This window comes from Papio anubis, chromosome 19, assembly GCF_008728515.1.
Source record: "Papio anubis isolate 15944 chromosome 19, Panubis1.0, whole genome shotgun sequence".
Classification (NCBI taxonomy): Eukaryota; Metazoa; Chordata; class Mammalia; order Primates; family Cercopithecidae; genus Papio; species Papio anubis.
The window spans coordinates 49,634,241-49,650,792 of NC_044994.1; the positions used below are offsets into that span (position 1 = coordinate 49,634,241).

General features: G+C 45.8%; 1 protein-coding gene and 1 long non-coding RNA gene across 2 annotated transcripts; one reads left to right on the top strand and one right to left on the bottom strand.

Moving 5' to 3' along the window:
- Window positions 1–3,139: 3,139 nt before the first annotated feature.
- On the bottom strand, window positions 3,140–13,827 carry LOC108583107. The gene is made up of 3 exons (XR_001897409.3): window positions 13,704–13,827; window positions 4,356–4,504; window positions 3,140–3,434 (listed from the first exon to the last, which is right to left on the bottom strand). It is a non-coding gene; the product is annotated as an uncharacterized LOC108583107 (long non-coding RNA).
- Window positions 13,828–13,861: 34 nt separating this feature from the next.
- On the top strand, window positions 13,862–15,473 carry BOD1L2 (biorientation of chromosomes in cell division 1 like 2). The gene has a single exon (XM_003914406.3). The coding sequence runs from the start codon at window positions 13,877–13,879 to the stop codon at window positions 14,684–14,686; it is 810 nt and encodes a 269-aa protein (XP_003914455.2). The 5' UTR covers window positions 13,862–13,876; the 3' UTR covers window positions 14,687–15,473.
- Window positions 15,474–16,552: the final 1,079 nt, after the last annotated feature.

Below are 16,552 nucleotides of genomic sequence, written 5' to 3' on the forward strand. Positions count from 1 at the left end.
CTCAAGGAGCAACAACACAAGAAGTGTCCAGAAATAATAAGACCCACCGTGGCTTATGCACTAACCATTCTCCCACACTTCCTGACTTGTGATTTCCTCCACTTATCATTAGGAAGAAGAGCAACACTTCCTTTTTTTTTTTTTTTTTTTTTTTTTTGAGATAGGGTCTCACTCTATTGCCCGGGTAGGAGTGCAGTGGTGCAATCTCAGCTCACTTCAATCTCCACCTCCTGGGTTCAAATGATTCTCCTGCCTTAGCCTCCCAAGCAACTGGGATTACAGGCATGTGCCACCACAGCCAGCGAATTTTTTGTATTTTTAGTAGAGACAGGGTTTCACTGTGTTAGCCAGGATAGTTTCGATCTCCTGACCTCATGATCCACCCGCCTCAGCCTCCCTAAGTGTTGGGATTACAGGTGTGAGCCACTGTGCCCAGCCAGAGCAACCCTTCCTAGTGGTCTTGTTTGTGCCCGAAGATAACTGATAAAAATACCTCCTCCAACTAGACTTTTCCCAGGTGTAGTGGGAGTGGCCATCCAGGCAAGGCTGTGGGTGTCCAATGGATACAGCAAAGAGGAGCCAGGATGGAAAATCATGAGCAGCCTTCGGGAGGCACCAGGGAGGAAGAGGTTACTTCCATGCGTGGGTCTCAGGACGGCACCAGGGAAGAAACAAGGGTTTTGTTGGACCACGAAAGCCTGGGAGCACTGGGAGGTGCTTATGGATCAGAGTCAGGGAAGGGGGAAACGGGGCTACCCCAAGCTGAGGGAACAGGGCTAACTACTTATCAACTAAATGGCCCAACTAAATGGGCATAAGCAAGACATAGTTTGTGAACTATCCACTTAGAGCATTGTAAGCTCTAATTCAGTGTCACTCATTCTCCATGTGACCTTAGGACGTTGTTAAATCCCTCCATACCTCAGTTTGCACATCTGTTAAAAGTGGAAGAATACATTACTTGTGTGTCTCACCAGATTGTTCTGAGGATAGAATGCTCTATTCCATTAGAAAAATTATTCATTCATTCATCTATCCTTCATTCATTCAAACAATCATCTGTTGTTGGGCCTTCTGGACTTCCATCAAGAGCAGGGTGTGAGGAAAGACGTGGATGTGAAATTTTATTCAGATCAAGAGCTATAACCAGCTCTATTAGGAGAGAGAATTGGAGAATAATGACTAGAGACATCTGAGCATTGGCTTTGGAAATGCTCTCTTGGCTCCTAAACTGCTGGTAATTGCATCTTTCTCTCCTTTCATTAACCGTTAAAAAGGTAAAATCTCAATATAGATAGAGGGGCATCTCTGGTAAGAAAGGCAGCCAGGAGCAGGACAAAACTGGGCTCTGGGTTTGAGTGCCGAGGCAGTTCCTGGAGCACTGCCCAACCCTCACCTGTGGCTGGTTTGCCTGCACTGCCCCTTCCTCTTGAGCAAAGCCCAACACTCCATTAGGAGATGGGAGAGCTTGGCATCTCACTTCTTTGGGCAAAATGAAAGAATGCACGAGGCATGGACACAGCTAACCTAGAGGTTATATCATCCCCTGAGAGTCAGCTTAACTTATTTGATAAAGATCGCAGAAGGAAGCCCCCCAGCTTCCCTTATCCTGGTTGATATTGGTCAAAAGACCTAATTACTTCGTCTGAGCTCACATCCTTCCCTTCTTTTGGTTGATATTGGTTGCAAGATTTAATTGCTTTGTCTGAGCTCACACCCTTCCCTTCTCTTGGTTGATATTGGTTGGTCAAAAGGCCTAATTGTTTGCCTGAGCTCACAACCCTCCTCTTTTTACTGGGTTCTTGTGGGCAGGACAGTTGCTAGGAGCCCCTAAAGGAAGATTAGGACGAGGTGAAAAGGTAAGGTCTAGGGCTGTGTTTACTCTCCCACGGCAACCTGTGTGACCAAGAGAATGAATGAGGAGGCAGCAGATAAGGTTAATCAGCACAACAAGCTCATTGCTTCATAGGGACACTGGTTACAATCCTAGTAAACCCCAATAATTTTGTTTTTCAGATAAAGGAAAAAAATCTTGGAGTTTTTTACTATTGCATTCCCTCAGAAAATCAGGCCTTTCAGAAGATGGCTTGACCATTGTCTGTAAACACAATTAGTCTGGAGTCCCCGCCACACGGTAGTAAAGATGCCTTCGAGAAAAGCATGAGGGAGATTAAATGATTACATTAAGAGAGCAAATACATGTATGATAAAGTTTTATGAGCTCTTTTTCCAAGAAAAGGGCTCCATAAAAGCAATATTTTATTATCCTTGTTCCAAGGCTCAGGGAAATATAGCCTCCCTTATTCAACTTGAGAGTTTGTGACTATATTTATCTATTCATGTGTATCTTTTAAAAATGTATTTTTTTTCCAAGAAAATTCAGACCAAGCATCATATTGGTGTTATTAACATTGTTTAGTACTGAATCTTTAAATATCTTGTTTTATCCTCTTCTGGGCAGTAGCTCAAAATTTCTCTCATAATATAGCAAAACTTTATTGTAGCAAAGCAGACATTAAAATATTAATAGAATGTGATCCTTTGCTGAGATTATGAGAGTTCCTTCTTTGTAGGATTTTAAGAGTAAGTTCATAGACTCTCAGGAACAGGCTAAAAGCTGACAGATGGGTTAATGGTGCTCTGAGCACACTGTTACCTTTTCCGTAAGCACAACTGTTAAGCAAAATGAGAATTTTTGTTCCAGGTGTACTATCAGTCCTTGCAGCTAGGGGTTTACAGCCCAAGACAGGCAGATAGCAGTAATGAGTAACGTGCTGTTCTTATTATATAGAAAAACTAATGTAATGCAGGTCAATGTTTTACTATAGGTAAAGGAAACACGTACCTACATGTAGTAGATGAAAATGAAATTATGGGAGCCACACATTAGTACCAATCACCACTGGTCTTCCTGTTCATTGAGAAAAACATCCCCAATGTTTTTCTCAAATGTTTCTGCTGTTATTTTTCTGTAGTTACAGAAGTTATATAGTTGTAGAAATATGGTAGCCAGAAGACCACTGCTCTTCATTTCTAAAGGGTATAAACTATTTCCCAAAGACTCATTATATTGAAACATCATGGAATTTCTGCTTAACTGTATTAGGGATCTATTGCTGCATAACAAATGACCCCAAAATTTAGTGACTTAAAACAACAATTAATATTTATTATCTCACACAGTTTCTGTGGGTCAGGAACTCAAGAGTGGCTTGGCTGGTTAGTTCTGGCTTATAATCTCTCATGAACTCGAATGACAGTTGGGACTGCAGTCATCTGAAGACTTGACTGGGCTGGGGGATCTGCTTCCCAGATGGCTCACTCTTGTGACCAGCAAGCCTGTGCTGGCTATTGGTGAGGTACCTCAGTTCTTTATAACACTTGGATCTCCCCACTGGGCTGCTTGAGTTCCTCACAGCATAGCAGTCAACTTCCTCCAGAGTTAATGATCCAAGAGAGAGCAAGAAAGAAGCTGAAATGTCTTTTATGACCTAGCCTCAGGAGTCATATGCCATCCTTTCTGGAAATCTCCTACTTAGCAGTACGGGTCAGCCTTATGTGGAAAGGGACTACACAAAAATGGGAATACTCAGAGGCGAGAATCACTGGGAGCCATCTTGGAGGCTGGCCACCATATTAACTTGTCTGAGTCTTCACCCTGTCTTCTACCCATGGTAGCAGTATTTTTCTAAATGTCGTTTTGTGTTTTCCTCAAGATGGTATTAATGAAAGGCATTTAGCAAGAACAAATACCTACCCTTACCTTACCCTTACCACACACACATACACCAACGCTACCAACAACAACCTTCCATGGTGAAAATAAACATGGTAAACTATGTTGGGAGATTCACAATTCACTTGTGATAATAAAAGTTTTGAAGTACACTAGTAAGGAGATGTGTTTGAACTCCCAGCATTTCTTAAACTCATTTTACATTGAATTCTCCTTCAAGGAATATATGAAACACCGTGACCATAAGGGCATAATTTGATAAAGGTCTTTCTGGGGTTGTTCCATGTTAAGGGCAATCTGTCTTTAAGTTTGGGAGCCTGCCCAGGGAGGTTTCTATGGCTCTGTGACATTTTTGTGGGAATTCCAGTGGGGTGGAGGGGACATCTGTGTTAGAAATCACCTACTTCCCCCACCCCCACTAATAATTGCAGTTCCAATACTAACCCTTCATTCCCAGCAATGATAAGACTTTAGGCAAAAATTATCCAAAAATTAGTTGGGGATTATCCTATCACCCATTTTGTTTTAGAAGAAGGGTTTTCTTCTTGGGTGTCATATTCGTTGCATTTCTCCTTAATAAAGAAAAGAGAACGTGGTGGTAGCAGTCTTCCTGAATTACCTTGGGTCTCAGGGAAGCAGAATGGCATCGTGGTCAAGCACACAGACGCTGGGGTCTGAGGCCTTCACTTCCCAATCCTGCTGTCGCATGCATAGCCTGAGTAAGCTTGGGCAAGTCCCTCTAACTTGTTTATGGCTCAGTTTCTTTTTCTGCAAAATGAAAATAAAATAATAAAACTTACCTCACAGAACTGTGAGGAGTATGTGAGCTGAAACTGATAAAGTCCTCATCCTGTACTGGTGCTTTCCCATGGCAGAGTACCAGAGAGCACTCAACCATGAGTTCTCATGTAAGAGAGAAGGTAGACTAGAAAAGCTGGGAGTTCTACCATCACCACAAAAAACTTATTATCTCTGAGTTGCCAGAATAATAGAGAAGCAGGTGAGAAAGTCTCAACCAGACAAGAACTCAGGAAAAACTAAGAGATGGAAGAAGAATTCAGCAAAGAACCAGGAATTAGGAATGGGCCCGTGAAAGGGCAGGTGTGTGTCAGGAGTGTGTTGGATGTCACGGGCACCAGTTTTCCAGTGACTTGGTGACTTTATCAGTGCATAGGAATGGTTCAGCCTTATTATCAAATTGCAGAGTTAAAAGAAATGTCACAGATTAGCCAGCCTGAAGCCTCATTTGATAGTTAAAGGAACAGAAAACTACACCGGGAAAGCATGCCTCCAACAACCCATGGACTATCAGACATGAACCCAGGCTCCTGGTGGTGGGGCCTGGACCGTTTTTTGCAAATAAAACATGTCCTATGTGAATTTTAACAATCTCCTGCTAAGACAAAATTTTCCTGATAATACAGGCCCCATAGCATTGTCTTGGATGGATGCTGTGTGCTCTCTCAAACCCAGATTCTAACAAGTATCATGGGTCAACTCTCACAGTCATTGAGTGTCAGAATAGTTGTCTACCAAGGGTGGGGTTAGAACTTCATAGTTGCCAAACTGTGAGGGAAACCTGTTCTATGTGTTGTTATGATAACATGGATTTTGTTTTCTTTAATTAACTGTATTGAGGAATAATTTACATACATTAAAACACAGATTGTAATTGTGAGTTTAGAGAAATGTATATTCCCAAGTAACCACTACTTCAGTCAAGAATTAGAATATTTCCATCACCCCAAAAAATTATCTCACGTGCCTTTGCAGTCAATCACCTCCCTCTGCCCCATACGTACGCCCCCAGCAAACACTGATCTGATGCGACATTAAGTTCTCGGTCAACCGAAGTTGGAATAATCCTGGCTTGCCCCAAGCACTGCTCTGGTGCCCTGGGGAAGAAAGGGCAACTCTGCGATCTGCTTAGGAGACAGAAGGAGGAAGCAGTAAAGTTGCAACGCCCCTTGTATGTCAACTAATGCCCAAATGACAAGGGATGAGGTGATCTGACAAGACTGGAGGTCACTGTGGGCCAACACAGTCAGGGAGGTCTTGCAGGTCTGAGGAGGGTCTGTGGAAGGTGGTAGGTGTGGATGGCTTGGTGTGAGAAGTGAGGGACAAGGAGGAGGTCAGGCAGCCCAGCAGGGGAGGAGGCAGCCAGGAGCTGACCTCAAACGTTCATTGCCCTTTCGTGAACTTGACGAGGAGTCCTCAGCCAGAGGCGGGTGCAGGATTCCTGCTGAGCAGCTGCAGGATGCGAGTGAAGTCTGGGATAGGAGGATCAGGTTGTTTCTATCATTATTGCATAATACAGCATATGTTGCATTAACATACATTATTTACTAAATAAATGCAGGTTTAAAAAAATGTCGGACTATGATCCTGCTGCCCTTTTGCTTTTGAAAATGGCCTTGGTGCCTCTCAGCCCTTGGCCAGCCCTCCTGGGCTTCAGGGAGCTTGGGAGTGTGAGCATTTGCCAAGCCTTTAATGACAGGGGCCCATTAGAGCACATGGCTGGATTCCTGGAACCACCCATTAGATTAAGAAATGGAGCCGGAGAATTAGCTTGATGCATGCCCTGCCAAGGAGGGACCCTCGTCCTCATGGTGGTGGCTCCCTGGAGGTTGAAGCAGATGGGGAAGCTGTGTCCAGGTCATTACCGCTGTGTCACCAACAGCAGGCGGGCTCTGAGCAGCCCTCCCCACCCCACCTACTGCCATGCCAGGCAGTTCAATTCCTGTGGCCACCAGGGCCCACGCTGTCAGTAGCAAAGGGCATTACACAATGAAGAAAGGGAGGAGAGGGGCAGGCATGTGAAATCATGAACAGAAATGAGAACCTACCCCATGCCAGATACTGGACTAGAGGGAGGGTCGGACACCATTCCTGCCCTCAGTAAGGGTGATAGAGGAGGAATGAGGCCGGTTAATATCCTATGGTAGGTGAGAAGTAATAAGGGTCCTATTATGGGCTACATTTTTTCCTCTTCAAATTCTTCTGTTGAAGTCCTAACCTCAGCACCTCAGAATATGGCCTTGTTAGGAGATAGTTTTTACAAAGGTAATCAAGGTAAAGGGAGGTCATTAGGGTGGACTCTAATCCAATATGACTGGTGACTTTGTAAAAAGAGGAAATCTGGACACAGTTAGGTATAGAAGGGAAATGACATGAAGAGACACGGGGAGAAGATGGCCCCCTACAAGCTGAGGAGAGAGGCCTGGGACAGATCCTCCCCTCACAGCTCTCAGAAGGAACCAACCTTGGGAACATCTTGATCTTGAACTTCCAGCCTCCAGAACCGTGTGACAATATATTTCTGTTATCTAAACCAGGGGTCCCCTTGGTACCAGTCTGTGCCCATTAGGAACCAGGCCACACAGCAGGAGGTGAGTGGCAGGGGAGTGAGCATGACTGCTTGAGTTCCCCCTCCTGTCAGATCAGCGGTGGCATTAGATTCTCACAAGAGTGTGAACCCTATTGTGAACTGTGCATGTGAAGGATCTAGGTTGCATGCTCCTTGTGAGAATCTAATACCTGATGATCTGTCGCTGTCTCCCATCACCCCCAGATAGGACCGTCTAGTTGCAGGAAAACAAGCTCAGGGCTCCCACTGATTCTACATTATGGTGAGTTGTATAATTATTTCATTATATATTGCAATGTAATAATAATAGAAATAAAATGCACAACAAATGCAATGTGCTTGAATCATCCTGAAACCACCTCCACCTGCCCTGGACCAGCCCGGAAACACTGTCTTCCACGAAACTGGTCCCTGGTGCCCCAGAGTTTGGGGACTGCTGCTTTAAGTCCCCAGTCTATGGTAGTTTGCTACAACCGCCCCAGGAAATGGATACAGACCCTATGGGAGAACACCTGAAGGGCCCTTGAGCCAAATGAGGGGTCAAGAAAGGTTGCCTGGATGGAAGAATGTCTAGGCTGAGACCTGAATGACAAACAGGAGGTTTCCAGTGGGGAGGGGAAGGAGTAGTGTCAGTGAAGAAGGAGGAAGGGACTTCTGGGTAGAGGGCCTGGCCAATGGCCCTGCAGTTGCGGGGACCCTTTGGGAATTGCAAGTCTGTGGGACTGGGGACAACACTGAGTCAGCAACCCAAAAGAGGGTGATATGGTTTGGATGATTGTCTCCTCCAAATCTCCTGTCGAATTGTGATCCCCAATGTTGGAGTGCAGCTCGCTGGGAGGCAAATGGGCCACGGGGGTGGATCCCTCGTGAATGGCTTGGTGCCCTCTCTGTGGTGATGAGTTCTCACTGTATGATTTTAGTTTAAAAGAACCTGGCACCTCCTGCTGTCTCTCCTGCTCCCTCTCTCACCAAGAGCCACGCCTGCTCCCCCTGCCTTCCCCCTTCCAGAAAAGCTTCCTGAGAGCCCAGCAGATACCGGTGCCATGCTTCTGGAACAGCCTGCAGAACCATGAGTCAAATAAACCTCTTTTCCTTTTAAATTACCCAGTCCCAGGTACTCCTTTATAGCAACACAAAACGTACCAGTGCAGAGGGCATCAAATGTCAAGGGAAGGAAACAGGCCTGACGGCGGGAATGTCCAATGCAAAGCAGGTTGCTCAGCATGGGTCTCTGGAAATTCTTGGAAATGCCCCTATCTTCTATCGGCAGCTTCCTCCCCGGATTCTCACTTCAGACAGCAAGGTTGTAAACCCGGGCCACTGACCTTGTCTATACATATGTCACTGTAGATCAAGAACAATTTTTTTTTTTCCCCTGTAGTGATTGATTTATGTGGGTCTCTTGGATCGGGTTAATTGTCAACAGTGTGAGCTCCTACTGCAAGAAGGGAGTGGGGTTATCAGCACACTGTGTTACCCACAGTTCTTCAGACTGAGAGCTGCAGATGACGCAATCCTATGTTGACTTGCTCCTGGCCCTGCAGGGCGGTTGGCCTCACCTGCCCACAGACAAGGCGTGATGACTGATTGCGTTTTGTCAGTAATCGGCTTGACATGGAGCCAGCAAACTCCCAAAGTTAGATTAGGAGGTGAGGTAATTGGTTGAGGACTTTGGATTTTAGTTTATTAATGTCCAAACAGTGGGGAAGCTTTCTGAATGGAAACAAGCCAAAATATTTGGCCTTCAAAATCTCTTCCGGGGTCATGGAGGTCTGCTGGTTAAGGGTGGGGCGTGGGTTGAACAAAGCCAGTGGGTGAGATATATCTCCATGAAAATGCACAAAAATCAGTGCTGCTGCCTTGTTGGTGAAAAAAACAAGAAAGGAAATGCACAAAAAGTGGAACATCATGGGATGCTGAGAAGGCAACACAGCACTTGCTTGGAAAATGAGTGAAAGTAGAAGGCTGTTAAAACTCAGAGTTTTGGCCTGCAGTTTTTTGTTTCTTAGGAAGGTCACATGAGAATGAGCGATGAACTTTCTCAGGGCCAATTTCTGGACAGTGGATCCTGTTTTATCTTTCAGAGAAAGGCAGGGACTATTCTCCAACGTTTTGTAGGCTGTCAAGAGGGAGGATAAATCTGAGACTGCCTTTAAATACTGGGTTTCAATTGCTTCCTTCCTTCCCAGGGCAGATATACAGTCTTCTGGTATGATTTAATGTCCAAACTCAAGCGACTGCTGTGCTTCTGCAGGATGGAGACAGCACTTTGCAATTATTTTTGTGTTCTCTGCAGAAGACAAGGGTCAGCCCCCAGTAGGGGGACACTCAGGGCTGATGGTTCTCTTAGGGAGGGAAAGTGAGAGAGCATGGTCACTGCTGGCCTGACTCCCTACAGCTTCTGGGTTTGGGAGAGACCTCGCTGTAACCATCACCACCACCTTCATCATCATCATCATCATCGTTGTCGTCTGCTGCTACTGTTGTGCTAGAAGGGGTGGAAGTGGTCATTACTCATGCTTTCTCCCCTCTTGGTTTTAGCCAACTAAGGAGCTAAATGAGATCAAAGAGTCAATTATAGTACCCAAAGCATAGGACTCTCTGGAAAACTGGGTAGCAAGATCTTTCGTGTGGCTCTTCAGTCTGAAGCAGACCTCCCTCGTGGTTGGAGATGAAGCCAGGCAGGTCTAAGAGAACCAGCAAGATATGTCCATGTCCCACTCAAGGATTCTACTCTTGGCCAATGTGGCCTAGTGGATTTGCCTGGCTCTCCCTGATCTCACCAAGCAGATAAGTCACTCTTCCTCTGGCTGATGCAGCACACGATGGGGGCAGTTGGGGGAGAGACTGGAAAAGTGTATTCCAATACTGCTCTCTTCCAGGCATGGGGCAAGGTGGAAATGTAAGCAGTGGAGTCATAAGCATGTCCCTTTAATAACTATGATATTTGTGATCACCTCCTAGATGCCTGGTAGTTTGATCAGGATAGTACAGTCTACACCTGATTAATTTAAGGTGGTTTTGCTTGCTGATGAGGGCCCAGAAACCATGGTTTTACAGTTCCTCTAAATTGTCACTGGCTCCCTAAGTCAAGCTTTGGGCTAGCAAAGGCTTTTGTTCTTGTACAGTTATCAGCAGGGGCCATGACTGGCCACAGGCTGAGTCTGCCCTGGGTAGTAGAGGTCAGGAGCTGGGAAAGGAGAGGAATTGTCTCTAGTTTAGTCTTCCATGCCTCTGACCAATGAGATTGGTTCAAGGATGAGGACTGATCCAAGGTAGACCAAGAGATATGATCTTGAAACTTCTGTTGGAATTTCTCTTCCTCAGAACTAGCAGCTCTCCTATTGGTGGCAGTTGCTGACTATGGGTGACGCACACCTGCAGCTGCTCGGAGGGCCCTGTTAAGACATCCAGTCTCGGAGGAGAGCCAGTCAGGAGGAAACCAGAGATCAAGTTCTGATTATTGTGTTCCAGTACCTGGATCCCACTATGCCTCAGCCAGAGAGACCTTTGGGTCTTTAAGTGAGCCCATATATCCCCCCTCCTTTGTCAAGCTGGGTTTCTGTTGTGTGCAACCAAAAGTCTTGGCTAATGCATTTGTGGATCTTTCCAATGGAATAAACAGTGTTTAGATCATTGATTGTAGAAATAAAGCAGGAAACATACACACATAGTGAGATATGAGGATTCTCCGAGCCTCTATGATCAAAAGTAGCCCACTCCCACCTTCAAGCAGAACTGGAGCCTCTGAGGTTGCAAGTATATTTACTCTCTTGAATTTTAGGATTAACTCCAGGAGTGGTAGCTGAAGCTGTCAGCAGCCAGAAACATTTCAGTTTGAGTTGATCAGTCCAGGTTTTTCATTTATCAGGAGTGGAGAGAATGGGGCTGGAAAGGAGTGAATATGTAGAAGATGCTTTGGTATTTGGGGAGGAGCTAGGAAAGGCGTAGGTGATGTGGTCAAGGTGACCGGGGAGGAAACAGAACACAGAGGGTTAGGATGGGGGTGGAGGGGACACTAAAGATGTAGGAAGAGATGAAGGTGGAAAACACCAAAAGTTTTACCTGTAGAAAAGTCACAAGAAGTATAGCAAAGACGAAGTCTTCCTGAGTCATAAAGGCAAGGGTCATCCCTACCCTTGAACAATACTGGTCTAGGTGCCCACATAATACATGAGGAAAATTGATACTGATAAAGACTATTAACTGTTTCTTGCCAGGTAAGATGCAGAATGTCGTCCCTCCTAGGCATCTGTACTTCTATGTTAGAAGCTATGATATGAGATTATTGACAGAGTCGGTAATATTTTCTTAGTGAAATACACAATCTCTGAATTAGGCTAAGGATCATAGAACACTCTGGTATCTACATTTCAGAGTCTGACACTAGCGTGATTGCAGGTGTGGGAATAGCGGGTGGGAAGATGGTGTGATCTGTGTGATTGTGGGTGAGTGTCGTGGGGGAATGGATGTGGTCTGAGTTATATGGCATGTCCCTGTGTGTATCCATGTGTGTAGCTGCAGTGGGAGGCACTGGTTTGAATCAGCATGGGGCTTGCCTTGTCCGACAGGCAGCTGTCAGCCAAGGGGCACTTCCAGTTGTAATTGAGAAATGGCAGTGTGCTATCTCTCCCGGAGCGGGATGATAGTAATTAATTGTTCATTGATCCCTGCAGGTCAGCTAGAGGTCAGAGAAGTTACTCTAGTGGCCTTCTAGTTTGCCAGGCAGCCGGGAGCAGTGATTTGAAACCTCAGTGAGAGGTGAGAACTGTCCTGTGCCTTACACCCTGATCCAAGGTGATGGGATAATTATGGTAACTTAATGTCTATGATTACAAATAATACAAGTCAGCTGTTCAGAAAAACCGTGCCAGCACACTATTTAAGACTTTTGGAGGAGGTGGAGAAAAGGTGTTTGACAGTGGATATTTTTCAGCACAGAATGGAACACTGCAATAGGATTGTTATTATCATCACTTTCAAAAGCTTAGGTAAATGTCCATCTGTGGGTGAGGCTGTGAGTGGAGAACCCCATAGATCTCATCTCAGATCCACATAGGTGATTCCATTCTAAGAGAACTCCTGCACAATCTGAAGGGCTCGTGCACAGTGAGGGGATAAATGAAGACTCAGTTCAGGCTCTAGCACTTCTGCAAAGTCTTCTTCCATCTGCCACATTCTCCTAGCATTCAGTGATCTCCAACACATAACAGGGACACCCTCCTTTCTTCTGTGCAGTCTTCATTCTGCAAATATTAATGGTGCCTGTCTTTTGTTCCAGACACCATGCTAGGTGTGCCTGTTGCATCCAAGTTCCCATGGAGCCTGTATATGTCCTGAACGTTTTTCTCTGTCAACATCTCCCCTCTCCAACTAGATTGTAAGCTTTTCAAAGGCTGACCATGTTGCCTATCTTAAACAACAGCCACAGCAAACATTTATTGAGTGTTAGACTGGCCTGGGCACATGGAAAGCTCCATAAAGCTTAGCACAGGGCCACATCAACTAGTTCCTCAATAAAAATTGATTAGTTAAAAAAATATGGAACTGACTTGTTCAGCTAATCATGGGGATGGTGAGGAGCATAGGTGGGGGGTTGCTATGGTGAAGTCTTGGTAGTTTCACTGTCTCCTGTGGGATGAGATTCAGAATGATGTCCCTCTGAGGCATCTGTACTTGTATGTTAGAAGCTATGGCGTGAGGTTATTGACAGAGTCTGTTGTGTAAACCTTCTTTGCGAAATATACTATCTCTAAGTTATGCTAGGGCTTATAAAACAATCTGGTGTCTACATTTCAGGGGCATTTTAATCGAGGGAAGTGAGTGTTGGGGTGAAATCAGGGATCTGCTTTTCTTTTGAAATGTTGATAGAAGGTTCTTTCTGTGCACCTGCACTTCTCTATTGGATGGCGCTGGATGTGGTTGCCTTTTGTGGCTCTTGGTTGCAATACAGTTCCCTTGTTGAAATGACCTCCCTCTAACTGATGCCTCCGCCCTAGGCTCATCAATGGCTACCAAAGCCAATGGACACCTTGTGGAACACAGTGTGGCATTTCACCCATGGCCTTCATGAAATGTGCCCTTTTGCAGTTTATGATCCAAGGCTCTTGTAGTTTTCCCTCCATCTTTTTAGTGTTGTTCTCAGTCCCCCTCATGGGCTCTCCAGGTTTTCCTGTATCTTTTCTAAGTTCTCCATTGTGATTGCCACCTATAGTCTCTATCTTTAGTGAGATAGATGTCTCTCCCATTCCAAGTTCTCCATTGTAATTGCCACCTGTGTTCTCTATCTTCAGTGAGATAGATGTCTCTCCCCAGCCCCGAGTCCTTGTTTCTTTGGACTTCATAGGCAGATGTCTGCACCTGAATAACCCATACCCATCTTAAACTAGTAAATAAAAATGGAATGCATGATCATGTCTCCGTCTCCCATCCTCACCTCTATACCTGTTCTCCATTTAGCAAATGGCACCTCCATACACCTGCCCAAGTGAGAAGCCTGGGGGTCATCCTTCACCCTCTCCTTTCCCTCGCTTCTCACCCGGTTGGTCTCCAATCCCTGGGATGAGTCTATCTCCTAAATATCTCTTGTATCCCTGTTACCTTCTTCACCTGCCAGGCCACCAGGATCATTCACTCCTCGCCATCTCCTTCGTATAGCATTGAAATGGTTGCTGAAATTGTCTCCCTGTTTCCCCCCTTGCCCACTCCCATTTGTTTCCCACCTCCCTCTTAGAGATCTTTTAAGAAATACAGATTACGGTTCCTGCCTCACAATGCAAAGGTCAACGGTGACGCCATCTGGGGCGCGCTTGGAATCCAGCAGGCGGTTGTTGCCGCGTCTTCCGCAACCTCCGCGGCCTGGAGCTGGCCTCCCCCGCGGCCGCCCCAACCACCGCCCCCGCCGCCATCACCGCCACCGTCACCTCCGCCGCTGCCTCCTTGGGGCCCTCCTCCTTCACCGCCCCCTTAGCCACCTCTACACACTCTGGGCCTTCTGTCCGGGAGAAGAAGCTGTAATCGTCTTCCTGTGGGCCCGGGGCGCAGTCATGGCGGACGGCGGCGGCGGCAGCGGCGGTGCGGGCCAGGCCTCGGCCTGGGCGGCCACGGGCGCAACCCGGGCCCGCGGGGGTGGTGGTCCCATCAACCCGGCCTCGTTACCCCCTGGCGACCCTCAGCTCATCGCTCTCATCTTGGAGCAGCTCAAGAGCCGGGGCCTTTTTGACAGCTTCCGCCGGGACTGCCAGGCCGACGTGGACAACAAGCCAGCTTACCACAGCCTGAGCCAGCAAGCGGATAATTTTGTGTCAGCACATCTGGACAAGCAGGAATGGAATCCTTCAGTGAACGAAAACCAACTGCGCGATGGTCTGAGGCAGAGTGTGGTTCAGCCAGAGAGGTCGGAAGCTGGAGTAGACAGGATTATTTCTCAGGTGGTGAATCCAAAACTAAACCACATCTTCAGGCCACACATAGAACAAGCAATTCATGAATTCCTGGTGGCCCAGAAAGAAGCGGCTGTGCTAGTACTCCCTGCAGAGCCGGAAGGCCTGGACCCTCCAGCTCCGTCTCAGGACACTTCCTAAGAATATGGCTGACAACTTTTGAAAGCGCTATTTAATTTTGGATGAAGAAATGGATTCGGTTACATAAGAGTCCAATTTCAGACCAAAGATAGGCCAAGGTCATCACTGAGCTCAAGATTTCCATCTACACCATGAGCAGTGACCAGATTGAAAGGGAAGCAAGTTCGGCAGAGAGAGAGTTGACCCTATCGACCCCTGCATTACGCCGCCATTTGGCCAGCCTGTCCAAGGGCTTGACACCAAGCACACACTACAGAGAGGGAAACACTACTGCAACCCAGGGTTGTCCTGAAACAGACATCTATACTTGGACGTGGAGACTGCACATAGACTTTAGGGTTTGTGCTCTGGGATAAACGAAAGCTACAGCGAGAGGACATAATCAATCCTAAAGACAATTTCAAAGAACAATGACAGTCAAGGTTAACTGGGAGTAGTATTTGACAGTATTTATTTGATATTGTCTCTCAGAGTTGCAAACTAGATTGTACACAACATTAGCGTCAAATAGCTTTAAAGTTGTGACCTTCTTGTACATGAATCTTCTAGCCAGTTTCCTTTCCTTTGTAAGAGGTAACAAAACATGAAACCTAGAATGAGTGAGAAGTTCAGACATTAGGTATAAGGAAACTCATTTGCAGACTCTCTGTCCAAGGCTGCTTCCTGTCTTGCAGGGGCTAGTGAGTCTTGAGTGTGTTTATGTTATTCTCACATTTGTGTTTTTTTAGAAAAGTGGATGGTCAATAAATTGCTTATCTTTCAACAGCAACAACAAAAAAGAAATGCAGATTTATGTCCTTGTCATCTTTAAGCTCCGTCAGTTTTCTGATATTTCCAGAAGGTCAGACACCTGGCATGGTTTATGAGGCCCATGATAATGGGGACCCTGGTCACCTCTGCTACCCCACACACTGTCATTTCTCATATGACCGCCATGCCCATGGCTATCCTGGACACCCTGTATTCCCTCTGCTCACTGTGAAGGGAATGCCCTCAGCTACTCCTACCCTCCTTTAAGCCTCAGCCCCTGAGGAGCCACACATCATGCCCAACCCCCGTCTAAGCAGGAATGACAGACTCCTTCCTCTGTGCTTCCATAGATCTCATAAGGGATGACCACACTTACAATAGTAGCTAGGTCTAACAAAGCACTTGCTGTATGGCGGGCAGTGTACTAAACGCTTAACTTTGCTTACCATAGTAAGTCCTCATGATCTAATGGAAGAAATCCTATCTTTATTCCCATTTTTATTCCCATTTACAGATGTAGAAACCAAAGCTCAGACACTGCGTAAGTGGTGGGGCTGGGGCTGAGCCTGTGTTGAGCACAGGGCCACTTTTAACCTTTTTTAACCATGCTTTTAACCACACCACCTCACCACAGTGAACTGTCTTTGCTTACAGATCTGTCATCTCCACTTAAATGTGAGCTTCCTCCAGGGTAGGGATTTACTTTGTTCATTTCTATTCCTTAACCCCAGGACCTAGCACATCACAGGAGCTCAGCAATTTATAGAAAGAGACCAGTTCTGGATTTGTCTTTTCCAACATTTAATTTCTCAGATGCTAGTATTTATCATCTGAAAAGTGAGCAAAAGTTAATTTTGTGTCTGGTATCTACATGTCTAAGCAAGAAAGAGCTTTCTTATCCCTGGGGGTATTTTATCTGTAATATTTACCTCTGAGCTATTTTAAATGATTCTTCAAAATTTAGAGTCCAGAAGGTAGAAGACCATGTCCTTTCTGAAAATGTCCCTTCCTTTCACAGGTACCAGCCTCTTTTTAAAATTAGCTTGTGAATATGAACATCCCAGCTCTTTAAAGTTTAATGTCCCAGCCATTTTAATTGTTTCTTTCAAAGTACAA